The following is an 18001-nucleotide window of genomic DNA, read 5'->3' on the forward strand; positions in this document are numbered from 1 at the left end:
GCAGTGGGGACTCTAATGCTGCTGTCTTCCTCTACCACTTGGCCAGATTTGCATCTGCAGCCCCCACCCTGCCAGGTACCACTTCAGAAGCCAGAGGCCATCTCCTGGCCATAGCCACAGTGAGTGCCATGGCAGACTTCCATCTGAATAACTATCAACTGACCCAGTCATCCTCTTCAGCTTCCCTTACAGACTTCTGGAGAGTGATTTTAGAAGCAGAATTACAAGTTAGTTGTCTATCGAGTCTTCTTCTGGTTAGATATGGTTTAATCTGGTTGGAGCTGATTTAGTCTGCTTGGACATGGATTGGTCTAGTATAATATGGTTGGATCTAGTTGGTTCTGGTATAATCTGCTAGGATCTGAGCTAGTTATTACCTGTTTTGGTCTTGTTTAATCTCGTTGGATCTGGTTTGATCTAGTTAGATTGGTTTAGACTTGTGTAATCTGTTTAGTGTTGTATATTCTGGTTGGGTCTGGTTTGTTCCACTTTAATCTGGTTAGATCTGATTTGTTCCACTTTATTCTGGTTAAATGAAGTTTAGTCTGATTTAATCTGGTTAATGCAATTTGTATCTAGTTGGTTCTATTTATGTCAGGTTTATATTTGAGTCCAGTGTATTGTGTGGAGTTCATTGAATTTTCAGGTTAGATTTGATTAGGTCTGGTGTAATCTCATTGGATATCATTTGCTCTTATTCACTCTGGTTGGATATGATTTAATTCGGTTGAGTTTTGTTGAGTCTGGGGTAATCTGGTTGGAACTAGGTGGTGTGGAGTTATCTGTTTGGACAAGCCTGTCAAGCCCTAATGTCTTTCAAGTCTGCACTGCAGGATGCTACGTCCCTCAGCACTGCAACTCCCTGATGTGGGCAAGCCCATGTGCCCCTGTGTTCTTCCTCTCAAACAGATGGACTGTGCCCATGGACCAGGGCAGCTTCTCCTCATCCCTGGGGTCTGTCTGGCATTGGCTTCTCTTTCCAGGTATGTTGGGTAGTGTGTATGGATAAAGGTAAGAGCCACAGAGAAAAAATGGAAACCTTTATTAGCAGAGATAGCTAGCTTGGGCCAGATTAGGGGAGCATGGGGGAACCATGACAAAACTAACTAAAGGAGGTCTTGAAAAAGAAGGACAAGTCACTATTTTAGGGAAAAGGAGTTCTGGATAGGTTCTGAAAGAACGCCTGAACTGTCCAGGTGTTCTGAGTGTGAACTGTCCAGGCTAAGCCTCTTTATATATGAAGCCCTTGCAGATAGCACCTTTGCTCTTGGAGCTCAAGGACAAGAGACAGGAGCCAGTATTTCCTGCTGCTCATGTTGAGCCACCAAGGGCCAGGACCAAGGTCCATGTCAGTCACTGACAAGCACCTGATGAAGAGGAGCTGTCTCCTCCAAGTTTGTGTTTGAAAATGCTCTTGATCTCAACTTTTCTAGAAGCTGCAACCCAGAAAGTTGAGCTAATGAGAGGATTTGCTTCACTGTGAGTATGGTGAACTCAATACAGGCAGAAACTGCAGGGATGGTGTGAAGGTACCAGGAACAGGTTAGGGGCAGTGGGGAGGAAGATGAGATAGCTGGGTACAGCTGAGATGCAGAGGAAGGTCAACAAGATGGCTGCCATGCTGGACAAATCAAGGGAAAGATATATAGATGAAGCTTGGATGAGCCACGGAGGACATCCCACAAAGCCAACAGTGTGCATCTCAGCTTTCCCTCTAAGACAGTGGAACAGTGTTCGGGAACATTTGGGTCGCATTTCCTGTTCCTGTTTGGTCAGTGGTGGGAAGGGCAGGAAGGCCTGTCAAAGTGTGTCCCCATGCGCACAGCCATGTGTGTGGTCCTCTAGCCCAGTGCCACCTTCCTGGAGACTGTCTGGTAGAATACACCACGAAGCAGGGCCTGGTAGTTTGGTACACGGAATAGGTGGCGCTCACCAAAGACCACATCATACTCTGCAGTCTTGCCGGTGACAAGCACGCGGATGTGAGGCTCATTCACCTGGGGTCCCACCACCACCACAAAGATCTCAATGCCTGCACGCTGGGCCTCCTGCACAGCCTTCTCAATGGCCTCTGCAGTGGCCCCCTGTGAGTTGCCATCTGAAAACAACAGGACTCTCTTCTTGGTGGCACCTGATGAGGCTTCCCGGTAGAAACGAGTTACGTAGCTCAGGGCATCATTGACATCTGTGGCGTCATTGATGAAATCCATACTGTCCACAGAGCTGGCCAGCACTGTGTAGTTCTGCAAGAACTGGAGAGCTGCCCGCCCTGGCTGTTGCTGGCCGAGGCCACTATACTGTACCACGGCTACCCGTACATCCTGGGAGGGATCCGTCCTGCCTGCTGACAGGAAGCGCTCAGCTAGGCGCTTGGCGAAGACCTTGGTGGTTTCGAAGTTGTGGCTGCCAACGCTGGCTGAGCCATCCAGCAGGATGGTGATGTCAGCCGGGGAGGAGAATGTGACTGTGGGACAGAAATGGTGGCCTGAGACTGGATGGACTCCAGAGGGCTGGCCAGAGAGCAGCCAGATATTCAGAGCTGCCAAGCCCCAGAAGAGAGAACCTAGAGCAGTGTGGGGCCTTTCCCACCCCGTCCTTCCCATCCTTGCACTCACTTGGGCAGGTATAATCCGGACACTTCTTATCTGTAAAGAGAAGTCACATGAAATGAATGCCTTGCCTCCATGACCCTATGCACCACGCCTGCTCTGTGTCTCAGAGGAGGAGGGGTGGTCTGAAGGTCAGGTACTGTACCATACTGCTGACCAACTGCCCATCATGACTTTGGCACAAATGGCATCCCTTGACCAAGTTGTCTACATCATGAAGTCAGACCAACAGAAGGCTGACACATAGTATGCCTATGATGTTGGGGATGGAGGACTGTGACCCATGCATGTGGCATGATAACACCTGCCCTCAAGTTGCTCTGCTGGGCCAGAGGTTACCCTGGATAGTGCCAGATAGCCTGGTCACAGTCCTTCTTGAAGTGACAGTGCCAGGTGCATTCTGAGATATGTTTCTAGCCCAAACAGTCCTAGAAAGCTGAGAGGATGTGTCTAAGATAGGCCTTGGCACTGACCATTCAGCCCTTTGATCCCCAGCACCCACCTATACAGATCTGGGCTGTGATGTTCTTCAGAAAGCCATCATCTAGAAGCTCTGCATAGTTCTCCTTCACCAGGGAGATACCTGGCCGGCCTTGGGACAACAGGCCTTGGCAGGAAATGACGTTGAGTTGGTCAGAGCCCGCAACAAAGCCAAACACATCCTTGATGCCCACAGAAACTACCTGTAGAGGACAGGGTTGCATGGGTCAGTCTGACCCTGTACTTCTTCCTTGGAGAGCAGTCCCCATGTGCACAGGAGACCCTGTTCAGCCGCTGCTAAGGTTGTGCAGCTGCCCACCTGAATGTCTTGGCCACAAAGCACACTGAGAGGTGTTGTGTCCCGTTGAGTGTCAGAGCGTCCATCTGTGATGACCAGAGCAATTCGGTTGTTCTGGGTGGGTGGAAGCAGCCGGTCCCGGGTGTATTGCAGCGCCTCTCCTGTAAATGTGCCGCCGGCCATCCACTGCAGCTTCTTGACGGCTCTGCACAAGAAGACAGACAGGCCATGGTCAAAGTCAGCGGCAGGGTCCTACTTGGGCCAGGCACAGTACAGGGCCAGGGATGGAGTAGTGATCTTGGGAACGCTCTCACTCTTTGAAGTCCTGGGCATTGCGGATGTTGGGGCTCCGCATGTCCACGTGCTCTTGCATCTGGTTGTGGCTGTACTGCACCACACCCGCGTGTGACTGCCCTGGCTCAAACTGTAGGAGTGACAGACACATCCCATCAGGCCTGAAGTTCAACACCGCTATGTCCTAGAATCCCAGCCTGCCAAGGGCCTCTCCCCTGAGGCCTGAGACCCTTGCATGCTCATTCATATGGGGCCTTCCATAACTACTCTCTCAGGTTCACAAGGCTCTGCACGTAGCTCTCCCAGGTTCCATCATTTAAAGGATGAGGTCTGAACCTACTATAAGATTCCCTGTATGCACATAGCTTCCGTTCAGTGTGTACATAATCAGTATATACAGTGATGAGCTGGGAAGCTGAGGTAGAGGAGCTAAGCTCTCTGTTCACTCTACCTGTGGTCCCAGGTTGGCTTGTACTCACCTTGACCAGCTCATCCTTGCTCAGCCGGTCAATGACCTTGATGATGAAGTCCTTGGCAATCTCAAAGTTCTGTAGGCCAATGCTCTCAGAGCTGTCCAGCACGAAGAGGATGTCAATGGGGCCGCATGTGCACTCTAGGAGGTAGGATGGGTCAGTCCTTAGTGCCCTTCTACAGGCTGCCCTCAGTACTCCATGATCCACCCCACATTGTCAATTATGAATCTTCTCCCATGTCTCCTTGCAAGGTAGGCTTGCCAGGTTGGCCCTCATTGACCAGACCCAACTGTTGCTACCCTTGCCCCTTTATTCTCACTCTCATCCTGTGGAAGAGTGAATAAGACTGGCCAGGATGTCTGGTTCTTGCTCCAGACCGCTGATGGTTACTCGAAACGTTAGGGAGAAAGGACAGGGCACAGCAGTGTCCCCAGCGTACTGCTCACTGGGAAGGCAGATGGGTGAGAGAGCAAGGTGGACGCTTGAATGGCTGCTGCATTGCTAGCCTACTGCAGAGCCGGGATGAGTCCACTTAACACCTCACAGGAACTCCCGAGAGTGTAGGGGCATCACTCACCGCAGCAGGCTGAGGAGAGAGGAGAAAGAACACTAAATAGAACAACTCCAGACTACAACAGGCCCTGCCCTGCTCTGACTAGCTTCACCTAGCTCTGGCCAGGCCCTCAGCTCGTCAGAGTCCCTGAAATCTCAGAACCAAGCCCAACCCTGGTTCTCTCTTATGGGGGACCTACCAATTTCCGTAGTGTACCTAGGCCCCGCTTGCCTATGCCTCCCACCCTCAGAGACCCTGAATGCTAGGCCCTGTGGCTGTCAGGAACTTCACCCTAAGATCCAGATACTCACAGCACATTTTCATGATGATATCCAAAATCTCACATTCCTGGGGAGAGAGGTGAGAATATTAATGTGGCCTAGGCTGAGGCCATTCCTGGTGGTCCCTGGGAACCCCCTGAGGGTTGGATCTGTGCAGGGACATCTCACAGCCTACTGTTCCTGGCTTAATTAACCCCCTAAGAATATAAGAAAGGATGCAGTTACCATCACATAGCTAAAAACTATCATGTGTCCCCATGGCCTTATGTCTCCCATGTCCCCTGTAGTCATCCCATGTTCCAGTGGCAGTCGTGCATCCCTGTGGTCTGAGTGCAAGGCTTCAGACCCTCTGCCCCAGCTGCCACCATCTGTGAACAGTGTTTGGGAGCTTCAGGTTTCCCTAGTGCCCCCATCAAGACCCATGGCCAGCCCCTGGTTCTCATTTACAGACATCCTACTTACATCTGGCCCAGGTGGTCCCACATGTCCTGGAGGTCCCTGTCAGAGCAAGAGCAGACAAAGACTCTGAATGGGGAGCTTGTGCTCAAGGATTACTAAACTATGTCTCTTAGGGACCTCAGTGTTCCCAGTTGCCCTTGGAGAAAGCCAGGTCTCTTGGCTTCCACCTCTAATCGCTGTGTATGGCCTTGCCTCACCTCTACCCATGACCCTTACAGCACATCACCTACCTGGGGTCCTTCTGGGCCTCGGTACCCCTTTGCCCCTTTGGCCCCACGGGGTGAGATGTCGTTGTTCTGGAAGGAAAGGGCATGGGGTCAGCAGGAACAGCCATGTGTACCAGTTCCCCTCACTCTAGCCGAGCTGCTCTGGCCCCTCAGAGTATCTGTCCAGCCTTCCCCTGCTCCTCCATTCCAGTGAGCAAAGGCTGTAGGGTTCACACTCTTGACTCCACCAATCACCTCACCCCACTTACATCCTCTCCGGGATCTCCAACTTCACCCTCATCTCCCTTGAGGCCAGGGTAGCCTTTTGTACCCTGCAGGAGACAAAACACATGGGTTAGTGGGATCTAGGATGTAGAGTAGGCAGCGAAGACAGAGGTGACACGGCTGGAGTGTCCTCGAAGTCAGTGAGGTAACCCCAGAGTCACATAGCACATGTGCATGCTGCCGGATGTCATGTGGGAAAGTGCCCACAGTGTGTTGATTGTGCATGCCCATGCAGGTGCATCATGTATGCAGCCTGAACACACGTCTATGGCCTGTCAGAGGCATGGTGGGGATACTCACATTTATCCCAGGGGGGCCTCTGTTGCCTGGATATCCCTGTGAAGGAAGATAGGCTAGTTATGCCAGGGTCCAGTGGCCGGGGTGGGATGAGAGATCCACAGAAGGAGGGGCCCAGAGCTGGCAGAGACCCAGACCCAAACGCCTGGACTAGCTGATGACTCTGGTCCTTCTCATCCACACAGGTGCCTGGGGGCTTGGTAGGTATATAGGTAGGCCTGTAACACTCACAGGGAAGCCGGGAAAACCTTCTGTGCCATTTCCTGGTGGACCATCTTCACCCTGAGCGTAGAGAGAGCTGCTGTCCATCATATGAGCTGGTGGCTAGACACTATAGAAGTCCAGGACAGCAGTGTCCCCAGCCAGGGAAAGGCCCCCTTCTTAGGTCTGCCTAGATTGAACTTTTAAGCATGAGGGTCTTGCCTGAGGTATCCTCATCCTTGAGAGCTGACTGTGGATGTGCCCACCCTCCAGCACCTCTCCAACAGTCCAAGTAAGGCAAGTCCCAGCTACTGAGTCTCTGGTGACCCAGAAGTAGCCCCGTTGGGCTGTTCTCCCAAAGACTCACCCTTTCACCCATCAGTCCTGGGTCTCCAGGGGGTCCAGCAGGTCCTGGAGCTCCTCTTTGACCCTAAAGGAGAGGGACAAGTAATAGCCAGGTTATAGACAATGTGAGTTTGTGGCACAGTCTCTCCCAGGGCAAGAGAGGAGAGGCCAGGTGCAGAAAGATGGCATGGGGGTATGGGAGATACTGTAGGACTAGGGGCATCCTCAAATTGACACTTAGGACTGATCTCCTAGGTGACCATCAATGCAGAGTGGGCAAGTACCTACCTCAGGGCCTGGAGGACCCTCGTCACCTCGGTATCCTTTAGGTCCAATGGGGCCAGCCTCACCCTGGGAGATTAAAAACCATGAGAGTTCCTCTCATTATCCCCATCCCACACCTGGTTTCTTTCCTGGAGACTGAGAGCCCAGAGCATGGAGTTCTCTCTCATATGGAGAAATTGGGTTCCACCACTGTCTTCTAGGACCCTGGACACAGGGGTGGGGGGACTCTTGGGGCCTTATGACAGGCAGGGCCAGTGGCCAGCATGGGATGTGGTCAGGATAGTCTCCCTGAAGGACCCTCCTCTCCACTGTCCATGCTGGAGCCTTCTCTTTAGGTCTCAGGGTGTGTGGCGTCTTCCTTTTGTTCAGGAGCCTAGAGGTACCTCCATATGTAGTCTCTCTTACCAAGTCTTCAGCCCCTTCCTTACCTGACTTCTGACCATATGGACACAAACAAGGAACACTACAGACTCAGGCTATGTTTGTTCCTGAGATGTATCACCTATCTACCTAGTACCCTCCTGATGGCTCTGGGGACCACACCTGTTCTGGAGCCATGAAGTCCCAGTGTCTCTGGGTTGCTCCTGGCTTCCTGAACATGGGCTCTGAAAGATCTTATCCACATCCTTAGCTCATGGAACCTCTTGTATGTTAATTCTCCCAAATTCACTTCTCTTCAGTCTCATACTCTTGTCTCCCAAGGATTCAAAGAGCTCATCTCCATCCACCCCACAGCCTAGGGACTCACTTCTGTCCTTATTGCCACAGTCTCCCTTCCTGTGTGGCCATCACTCCCATGCTATCAGGCCCTGTGACATAACAGCTCACGGCCAGAAATCTAGGGTGGTATGGATTCTACAAGTGTTTGTGTCCCACAGCCTCCACTACATCCCTTGGCCTCATGTTGAACACTGACACTCATCCATCCCCAGCTGAAACCAAGCTAGCTCTGAGCATGGATATGAGGCCCCCCATGCCTAGCCACTGGGAGCATTTCTTTCAGAAGACCTGAATGAAGCACTTAGCTCAGTACTGAGCAGTGTGGGAGCCTACAAGCTTCGAGGTATCACAGTTCCCTGCAGTGTTAGGTTTCCTACCGAATCTCCAGGGATGCCGATGGGGCCTTCTCTTCCTTGGTCACCTTGTGGTCCAGCTTCACCCTGCGGAGAAATGAACCCATGAGTGCAGAGGTACATGCCTCATAGCCACCAGCAATTTGCTCTAGGAGTATCAAGCTATGTTGGTGGTCAACTATTGAGGCATGCTGGTGAGGATCAGAGCAGTCTGCTAAACTCAAAGTTGTAGACCAAGGCTGGCCCCACTTGCAGATTCTCTTCCTCTGGGCGGGCCCACTAATGAGCAATTCTCTGATGGGATATGGACAGATGCCCCCTTCATTGGATGTTCAGAGCCCTGGCAGTTCTAGCCCTCCATAGGAAGGCAGGAGGGCTGAGGCCTAGACACAAATAAGGCTGCATAACTGGCCCTGTGAAACTACACTCAACTCCGGCCTCAGTGTGTCCCCTAGAGAGCCCCAAGGCATAGCTCACCGGGTCCCCCCTTGGGCCCCTCACACCAGGGGTCCCCCGAGGTCCTCTTTCACCAGGGCCACCCTGTATGGAGAGAAGCAGACATGAAGCTGCCGGTGATCTTCTGCTGGGAAGTGAAGGGTGCTTGAAGGCTGGGCCCAGAGCTCCCCCAGCCGTCTCTGTTGTCATGCCAGATCATTCCAGAGGTGGGTCTCTGTGTTCCTCAGGCCACCTGCCTCCACAGATCCCCAGGTGATCCAAGGCCCAGCACACAAGGTGAAATCTAGACTGGCTAGCGGCTGGCTTCTTGCCTAGCCAAGGCATGCAGACAGAAGCCCTAAGGACCTCCAGTGGTCAGGCCCAGACCAGGCTGCACAAGCCTTTGCTGTTGATGGTGAAGACAATAGTGCAGTACCATCCAGATGACTCACCCTCTCTCCGGGGGGACCATCTGGGCCAGCATTCCCCTAGGACAAGGGGAATAACACATGTTAGTCTGTGCACTGGCCTGCACTCAGCCCACAAGTGAGGATGGAGGATGGAGGCTGGAAAGGGATAGGGATGTTTACCTCATCACCAGCCTCTCCTTTCTCTCCTGGGGGGCCAGGCTCTCCTGGATCACCCTGGGGGAAGACAAGTTGAGAATGACCACAAGCCCCAGTGTCCATGAGGCCTATCCCATCCCGTCATACGTCACCTTATCTTACCTCATCTCCAGGTGGCCCGGAGCTCCCTGGTCTCCCAGCTTCACCGTCTGCTCCTGCTTCACCCTGGGGAAGATCAGAGATGTCATGAGTTCAGACACTGGAAGCCACATCAGGGCCTGGGTCCAGTGACTACACTCTCATACCCAAACCTCAGATCACCCCAACCAATTCTGGAAGAGTTCTGAGCTCCCAGGGTCCTCACAATTCACCCACATCTGCATGGCACACCCTTGACTATCTCAGCCTTAAATCTCCTCTGGTCCAGACCTGAGGTGCTTGATGGTGAATGGCAAACTTTAGTCTGCCAATTGAGGCTTCTGGCTGTAGATCTCAGAGCCAAGCTGGTTCCTCAATTCTTGACCTGGGCCTTAGTAAATGTTGAAGTCTCCATTCTCTTGGGGTGCTTGTTACTTACCTTTTCTCCTTTTAATCCAAAGGCACCAGCATCACCCTTGGGACCTGGGGGTCCTTGAATTCCCTGGTGGGAAGATGGAAATGGAGATTATAGCTAGCCAAGATCCCCCATGGGCCCAAGCTAAGCAGCCAACCATAGACTGAGCAAACAAATCAAATGAATTCACATACAGCTTGGGCATTGGGCAGAGTCAGTATAGCAAGGGCTGGACCAAATTCCCAAGAACCCTATATTCCAAAATATAGGGGGTAGAGGAAGTGACTTACATCAAATCCTGGCAAGCCCTTGCAGCCTGGAAGTCCTGGGAACCCTGTCTCCCCCTGGAAGAAGGAAACATCAAGATTAGAACAGTTGAGTGAAGACTTGAGCTCTGTTCATCCAAGCCCCTCCCAGGAAGGCCAGGAGCCCTCTGAACTTAAGTATATCACTTGAGCTTTACTATGACCTGGGTCTTGGCAGGAAACACCACCTGACTCTCCCAAGTTTCCCAGGTAAGCCCACCATGGGAGCTGCACCTGCGTATTTGGGGCAGCCCCTGGCTTTGTCTACCTCCCACCCTCTTAGCACAGCCCACCCTCATGATTACCTTCATGCCATCTACCCCGTCAATGCCACGCTTGCCTTTCTCGCCCTGTGAGACATGGAGACAAAGGATGGTTAGACAAAGGCCAGATGTCACTAGCACTGGCCCATGAACAGCATTTATGTCCTTGACCCATCCATACTCACCTTGTAGCCTTTAGGTCCTCTGGAGCCCTGTGGAAACAGGAAGAAGGTGGTGAGGGGTAGTCCCCTCGCTGGACCAGAGGGCAGCCCACACTGCGCCTCCATCCTCCCATTAGGTGGGAGCGAGGCATGTGCAGTATGGGGACCCCACTATGAACACAACACCATCCCACCCATCCAAGAGAGCAGGAGGTGTGGAGATCAGGGACAGCAGACAAAACAGGTAGGGAAGTGGACAGGGCCTGCAACTGCCCACTGAGGCAAAGTTCCACTTTCCCTCCCCAGTTCTCTTTGATCCAGGTGGCCTGAAGTGGCAGCAGAACTCAGGGGACCTGTCCCTAGAGACTAGCCACATTGCCCCTGAGGCAGAGTGGGGCACGGGGGTCTATTCCTCATGCTTCCTCCTGACAGAAACACTAGCTACCTCCCTCCCTGTAATGTGCATCAGTCAAGAAAACTCTCCATGCCCAGAGGTACAAGCCTGAAGCCGGCCTTCACTCACCTTCTCTCCACGGCTCCCTTTTTCTCCCTATGAACCAAACAGAAAAGGAAGGGATACATTATTGTTGTACAGACCAGTTTGTACCTCACTGCCAAACCCTAATCCACTCCACCCAAGAGAAGTCACTGCACATTAGGGACATGTACCTTCATACCCTGGTACCCGACTGGTCCAAGATCCCCAGGTCTTCCCTGGAATAGAACAAGAGATAGTCAGACATCCCCGGAGAGCAGGGGAAGGTCCCACACAGACCACCTCACCTCTCACTGCAGCTAGAAAGATGCACATAGAATCCTCAGGTGACCTGTTGTGAGACCCCCTGAAGGGTCTCCAAGACCTCATGGAAAACTGCAGGATGGAACCCAGGACACCCAGGAGGGGGGAGAAGGGGGTACAGGACCCCAGGCGGAGGGAGGGAGCCAGCACACCCAGGAGGGAGGAGAAGGGAAGGGGGAGTTTCCAGGAGACTAACAATGGTTCTGGGACTTGCTGACCTGACCCCTAGGGCACCCGCTCTTCCCCCAACAAAGGACAGGCTGTGTGATCTCTGTGCTCAAAGCTCTTGTTCTGGAAGTTTCTGCTGCTCAGATCCCCAGCCCCAGCCTTCTCAGCATCCGTCCATGCTCACACAGACAGTGACCCATACTCACAGGGTCCCCGGCTTCTCCCTTCTCTCCTGGAAGACCTGGCTTTCCTCGTTCCCCCTGGAAGGCAGAGGAGATCCGCTCAGGGGGAGTAGGTCAGGAGCCATGCCCATCTGTTCTGGAAAGCTGGGCAAGACCCCTTGGGCATGAAAAGATCTTGAGAGCAATTTCATTCCAGAGTTGTTCTGGCCCTGGTTCTGGGCCTGCCTGGGTTCTGGAAGTCTTCCCCAGGTTCCTCGTGCTGTGTCACCCTGGCCAGACTTGGTCCTGGTGCTGTGCTCAAGGCTGAGCTGGTGTGCCGCTCCAGGCCCAGAGGAACAGGAAGACCCAGCAAGGAAGCTCCCTGAGGGACCACAGCTCAGCTCTGTGGATGGCGGCTGTGTGGCAGGAGAGCCACCATAGACCTCACCCTAGCTCCTCCCATAGTGTTCAGATTTGTCCCACAGGAGTCACAGTAGAGCTTGAACCCCCAGTTTCATTCCCACCTCCAGCAGGGGACCCATGCAAGAATCAAGCAGGTGCAGGACTGACACTTGCGCTTGAGGGCAGCCTTCTGGGTCACAAGTGGGAGGCTTGCAACCCCACACCCCAAACCCACGCTTATGTGTGTCCTGGTCTTTCTCCCTGGACAAAGGCACCTGCCCAGGCAGTGTTGGGTGTACAAGGTTCCCAAGGAGGTGGGCACGGAACTATGGCTTCCAGTGGCACCATCTTAATAGGAGCAAGGCGATTTCAGCCACTCACCTCATACCCAGGGTCACCTCGGGGTCCAGGAGGTCCTCTGGCAGCCTGAAAGAAACAAGAGAGACCCTGTTCATCCCCAGACTCTAGACAAGGGTCAAGGGGCCAGCAGGGAAGGCGGGCCACACTTACCTGGCACTCAAAGGTACAGCACTGTAGGAGAAAGGGATAGGACACCAGTCAGAATCCAAAAGCAGAGGATGGGTGCCCCAACGAGGACAGGGAAGGGCCCTGGGGCACTCACTCCAACAGAGGGGCGCATTGTCAGAGCCAGGCCCTGTGTAGGCCCAGGCCCAGGCCCTGATGTGGCTCAGGGGGAAGCACTTACCACCTGCTCCACGTTGTTTTTCTGAAATGGAAATCAAACAGTGAGTTACTCTCTCCTCTGGGCAGAGCCCTCCTTCCCCCACCCCGAAGACAGCGGTGCTCACAATCATGTCCACAATGGTATCAATAGTCTGGCTGATGGTCTCTTCGGCATCGCGGCTGTGGCCCCAGTCAGCTGCTGTGAAATTGCGCCGGTATGTGTGGTCTGTGGCGATGATGCTTAGACGTGGCTCCTGGGCACGTGGAGGAGGAGAGAATGAACTACCTCCAAGAGGCCACGTGCCACTGTGAACTGGGTGGTGGCTGCAGAGCCAGCTCAGGGATACCAAGTTCCTCAGGGGGTAGGGTCAGCCCTTTGAGGATTGTCTATTGGGGTATCTCTACCCCAAGGGCCACACCAAGAGCCCAGTCCATGGGAGGCCTTGAAACAGACAATTTGTGTGTACCCATATAGTAGCAGAGGAGAGGACACCAGGGGCTCTAGGACCCAGATGGCAGGAGCTCAGAGACCCTCCATCTTGTGGGCAGAAAGCATAAACGGAAGTGGGGTCTTACTAGGTGGTCAGGTGTGATGGCCACAGAGAAGACTTTGATGCCCAGGTGCTTGGCCTCATTGACTGCATCTTCCAGGCCCCCGCACGGCTCCTTGTAGCCCTCTAGAGGATGCCCATCGGTCACCACGATCAGGTACTTGTTCTCCTTCAGGTGGGAACCCCTGGAGAGGTGGGCAGCATGAGGTCCCGCTCTAGGGCCCAGAGCCTGGGAACCAAAGCTCAGACCCTCAGAGCTGGTGGCCAGAGGCCCAGGAGAAGGACCTGAGGCATCTCTGGAAATGCTGTCCCCCCTGTCGCCCAAGGGGCAGGAGTCACCATTGATCATAAATATAAAGTGTCAGGTCTCGTTATGTCCACATCTTTGAGATGCACACCAATCCTCAGTTTTCACCCTAAGTGGCCATCATCTCAAGGTGCCTTGGACCCCAAACCTCTGAGAACAAGAGAGCCAGGGTGACCCTGGGCTACTGGAGGTGGTGGTGGTCCTGTGGAAGGCAATTGGTGTAAGAGGTGTGTGTGGGGGGGACTCACAGATAACCTTGGATTGTTTCACCCTATACAGTGGAATGGGCTTCTCTGAGGAAGAGGTCAGAGTGGGGTAGGGGCCACACAGACATCAGGGCCATATGCTGGTGGCCATATCATGTGCATTCTAGAACATCCGCCTTCAAGTTCATTCTGTGGATTGCATGTGGTGGCCATGCTCTAGCCACGCCCCCAATCCAGCCACTAGCCTTCTCACCTCATACAGCTACAGAGGGAGAGACAGGGCCTAGCCCTGCAGCCTCACAATGCTGGGGTATCTCAATGAAGCCACAGAAGGGAGGAATGGTGAGGGGCAGGTATCTCTCCTCTGAGCTGGCTGCACTGGGCAGCTGATGCCATGAAAGGATGGGTAGATGTGTAGTTTGTGCCTACCCTACTGGTCATGGGGTACCCTGGGAAGGAGTAGAGTCGTAGCCACCTGTCACCTGTCAGCTCAACGCCTGGGTCATTATGGGAAATCATCTAGCCATATGAGGAAAGGACCCACACATGATAGGAAATGAACTGGAAGCCATTCTGCCTGCTGCTAAAGGACTTCCGCTGGGAGGTTCCAGGGCTGCATGGCCATAGCTGTACTGAGGTAACCGGCTTCCCTCTCCATCTCTTCCTTTGTTTCTATCTGCATCTCTGTCTCTATTGCCTCTTCCTCTGGGTGGTGACCAGGGCCATTTTGTTCACCAGCTGAGGTAGTAGCTAGACACATGGACGGGTGGAGATCAGCACATGGCCCTGTGGTCCCTGGCAAGGCAAATAGGTTTGTGGCCCTCCGAGGTAAAGTCTCTAGAGTCTAGCCTGGTGCTTGATGGGTAATGGGCAGCGTGGTGGAAGTCCCCCTGGACATGAGAAACAGGTCAAGGAGGCCCTATAGCACACAGGTTGAGAAGGCCTGTCTTGGAGTCACCGAGACTGCCCTGGCTGATAGGATTAGACATGATGGGCCCGGATTTGGCCCTGCACCACTCACCCTATTAGCAACTCCTCCAGCCCCTTCTTAATGGCGCAGTCAGTGTAGGTGCCTTTGCCGAAGTACTTGACTGCATCCACGCTAGCCTTGAGCTGGTCGCGGCCACTGGGCATGCGTGTGAGCCCTCGGATGATCTCCACTTCGTCACTGTAGTGCAATGCGCCCGCATTCCAAACCAAGTTGCGGTCACACCGGTAGTACCTGTGAAGCATAGGTGGGATGAGGTGAGGGAAGCCTGACCCTGACCTTCACGAGGGGACTGCTGTGTCACCCCAGGGTGCTGCATCCCCATCTCACAGCTGGGCAGGTAGCTCAGAGTCCTGTGACAAGAAGGGATGGTCCCGCCCTGGGGCCACACAATGGGTATGGCTTGACAAACCAACCCGAGTCTCAAGTAAGCCATAAACATGGCCCCACCTGGGGTCACAGACCCCCATATACTGCAGAGGGCTAGGTGAGGACAGAGGTAGGCACAGGCTAGCTCTAAATAGGACTTGGGGGCTTCTGAAGTGGGTCCAAGTTGTCTCCACCCTGCTCTGTAGAATCTGCCCACTCAGCTCTCCAAGGTGTGCTATGGACAGGGTAACCAAGGCCTCTGTAGTAACATGTAATTCCACCCCATATTGCTGGTGGGATGCTGAGGTGTGGAAGCTGGGTAAAGGGACCGAGAACACCTCACTGCCTTCTGCCTCTGTCCTTTTCTTTCCTACGCCCCAGACATTTTTGCTAAGTTCAGGTTTCTGATTTCCAAAGTCCCTGAGGTGGGCATCCCTGGGGTGGGGGTGGGGTAGATGGTTCACTCTGGTCTTCTGGGGCCATGGTCTCAATGGGCATGACCCTGGGCCCTGGATGGGTAGTTAGTAGGATTGAGGCTTGTGTTGGCTGAGTTCCCGTTCTCACACTGACTGACTGCTATGCAGGGACCCTGTTATGGGGGGAGGTTAATTAACTACATCCTTCCTCAGGACTGCCCCAGCCACACCCTCCATTCTCAGTGCCCCATTGAGGAGGGAGTGAGGACGAGAGAGAATGAAGCATGCTGTGCCCCATACTCCCCTTCTCCTAGCCTGTGTGGAGGACACTGGGGGATGTTTGGCCTAGGACTTAGGCAGGAACTCTGATGGTCACGTGGACCAGGTGGGTTCAGCCGCATGCAGGACTCCAGGCATCAGGCATAGCTACATATCTAGCTGAGTCCTTAAAGCCCTTTCTGATCGGAGTATGGAGACCCCACACCTCTACCTTCAGTATTGTCTCCTCAGTCCTTCTGGTGAGATGACTCCTCCCGCTGTTCCATCTCATGCTCGCTTAGCAGCCCCCCCCCCCATCCCACCAGCTCAGTTTACACAGGATGGAGCTCTGGAGTGGGAGGTTAAGGCTCAGTCCTGCCTGCAGGCCCACCCACTCCCCAGGCACACAGAGATGCAGGAAGGCCAAGGCAAGCTCACTCTACCTGTCTCTCAGGTTGTCGATGAAGCGCTTGGTGAAGGACTTCACCTTGTCCACCAGGGCCCCATAGGGCTTCAGCCTCAAGGCTACACTTTCCGAGGTGTCCAGCACGAAGAATAGATCCACAGGGCAGTCTGAGCCAGGGAAGGTCCCATAAGGTCACTTAGCCATGCCCCGAGTCCCCGCTGGGAGCACCAGGCCCCTTCACACATCCCCAGTCAGACCAGGGGCTCCCTGAGGCACTGTCTGAATGACACACAGGGTGTCCTGTCCCTTGAACAGAGCCTCACTCAGAGTAGGCAACATCCAGCAGAGTCTGAATGACAGCCAGGGTGTCCTGTCCCTTGAACAGAGTGGCCTTGGTCAGTTACTGGGAGAACTGAGCTATTTCTCACTGTGTTCTTAGTTTCACCTCAAAGCTATCATCTCATGCTGCGGAGTGAAAGGACAGGTCACCTGTACTGGCTGTCAGTCAAAGAGAGGGTAGCAGTTCTGGGGCCTCTTATAGCCATTCACTCGGGACAGAAAACAGGCAAGGAGTGGTGGCCACAGGCTCCCCTGCTGGTAGGTTCCCCTGAAGTTTCCCTGCTTGTCATTTCCCTAGCATGGAGAGACTTTAGGTGACAGGACTCCAGGGCCTTGTGGCTGGGACCTGAGTGCAAGATGGGAACTGAGTGGAATGCAGGCTTGGACAAGGGACAAGGCCTCTTCTGGGTGGCTCTCTACCGGATTAAGACAAAAGGGGACAAGGGACAGTACCCAGGTGAAGATGGGTAGGCATTGAGTCTGTCTATTTCCAGGCCTTCAAGAAGATAAGCACAGTGCTCAGAGAGCACAACCAGTTTACTCACCTTGGAAGGCAATAGGCTTGGAGACCTGGATGTCCTGTGCGGCCACCCAGCAGGCCTGTAGCAGCAGGGGCAGCAGAGTGTGGGCCAGCCTCATGTTTCTGGCTGGCCTGCGGGTCACCATCAAGTGCGGGCCAGGGTCAGGGTGGGCGCTGGTGATGGCAGAGTAAGAGGCTGTCTCTGCTGCAGTTAGAGCCCTGGGCTGTGGAGAGCCAGCGAGGGTGGAAGGAGGGAGGTGCAAAGAGGGGAGGGACCAGGAGAGGAGGGGGAGAGGAAGGGGAGGGCCTCAGAGCTGAGTGAGTCACAGCATTGGGTCTCTGGAACCTCAAGAGGAAAAGCCCCTCTCCTGTAGGTACTACGAGCCAAGATACTCCTGGGCTGTGAGATTCCGGTGGCCACAGTGAGTGGGAAGTTTGCTCACTCGTAGTCGACTGCCCTGTGTAATGTAGAGTGAAGTATAGTGTGTACAAAATATGTGATCCCCGAAGGAGGTTCAGGAAATATTTCTGGCAGTTTCACTCCAAATACCGCCTGTGGGACTGACCAGCCCAGTTTACGGGTGTGAGTGCCGGCTCCCACAGACGCTGCTCTCTCAGACGTTGGAGATTTTCATGTAGCTGTCTCTTCAGTTTAGCTAAATACTTATTTGCCAAAGGTATTTTGATCTTAACTAACCAAGTTGTCAACAACCATATTGATGTGTTTGTGGAACTCTCTCTCTCTCTCTCTCTCTCTCTCTCTCTCTCTCTCTCTCTCTGTGTGTGTGTGTGTGTGTGTGTGTGGGTGTGTGTGTGTGTCTGTGTGGGTGTGTGTGTATGTGTATGCTGATAAAGTCCATGGAGGAGAGGACTCCAGATAAAGCCAGAGCCATCCTTGCCCAGAGAAGATTCCAGAGCAATGGTGTAGTTGTTGGAACACAAAAGCTTGATTGCAAATATTAACATCATTAATAGTAAAAGTTCTTTAAAGAACAGCAACAGTGA

The 18001-nt window shown here is 53.5% G+C and overlaps 1 protein-coding gene across 1 annotated transcript; it reads right to left on the minus strand.

Annotated features, from left to right (window-relative positions):
• Positions 1 to 1025: 1025 nt before the first annotated feature.
• On the minus strand, positions 1026 to 17431 carry Col6a1 (collagen type VI alpha 1 chain). The gene is made up of 35 exons (XM_051186956.1): positions 17022 to 17431; positions 16175 to 16304; positions 14722 to 14922; positions 13213 to 13372; positions 12762 to 12890; positions 12659 to 12679; positions 12463 to 12483; positions 12334 to 12378; positions 11596 to 11649; positions 11092 to 11136; positions 10946 to 10972; positions 10447 to 10473; positions 10304 to 10348; positions 9984 to 10037; positions 9718 to 9780; positions 9303 to 9365; positions 9165 to 9218; positions 9027 to 9062; positions 8617 to 8679; positions 8164 to 8226; positions 7070 to 7132; positions 6804 to 6866; positions 6467 to 6517; positions 6239 to 6274; positions 5923 to 5985; positions 5678 to 5743; positions 5451 to 5486; positions 5019 to 5055; positions 4732 to 4740; positions 4161 to 4294; positions 3702 to 3811; positions 3409 to 3592; positions 3112 to 3292; positions 2616 to 2645; positions 1026 to 2464 (listed from the first exon to the last, which is right to left on the minus strand). The coding sequence occupies exons 1-35, from the start codon at positions 17140 to 17142 to the stop codon at positions 1842 to 1844; spliced, it is 3108 nt and encodes a 1035-aa protein (XP_051042913.1). The 5' UTR covers positions 17143 to 17431; the 3' UTR covers positions 1026 to 1841.
• Positions 17432 to 18001: the final 570 nt, after the last annotated feature.

The sequence above is a fragment of the Phodopus roborovskii genome, unplaced genomic scaffold, assembly GCF_943737965.1.
Source record: "Phodopus roborovskii unplaced genomic scaffold, PHOROB, whole genome shotgun sequence".
Classification (NCBI taxonomy): Eukaryota; Metazoa; Chordata; class Mammalia; order Rodentia; family Cricetidae; genus Phodopus; species Phodopus roborovskii.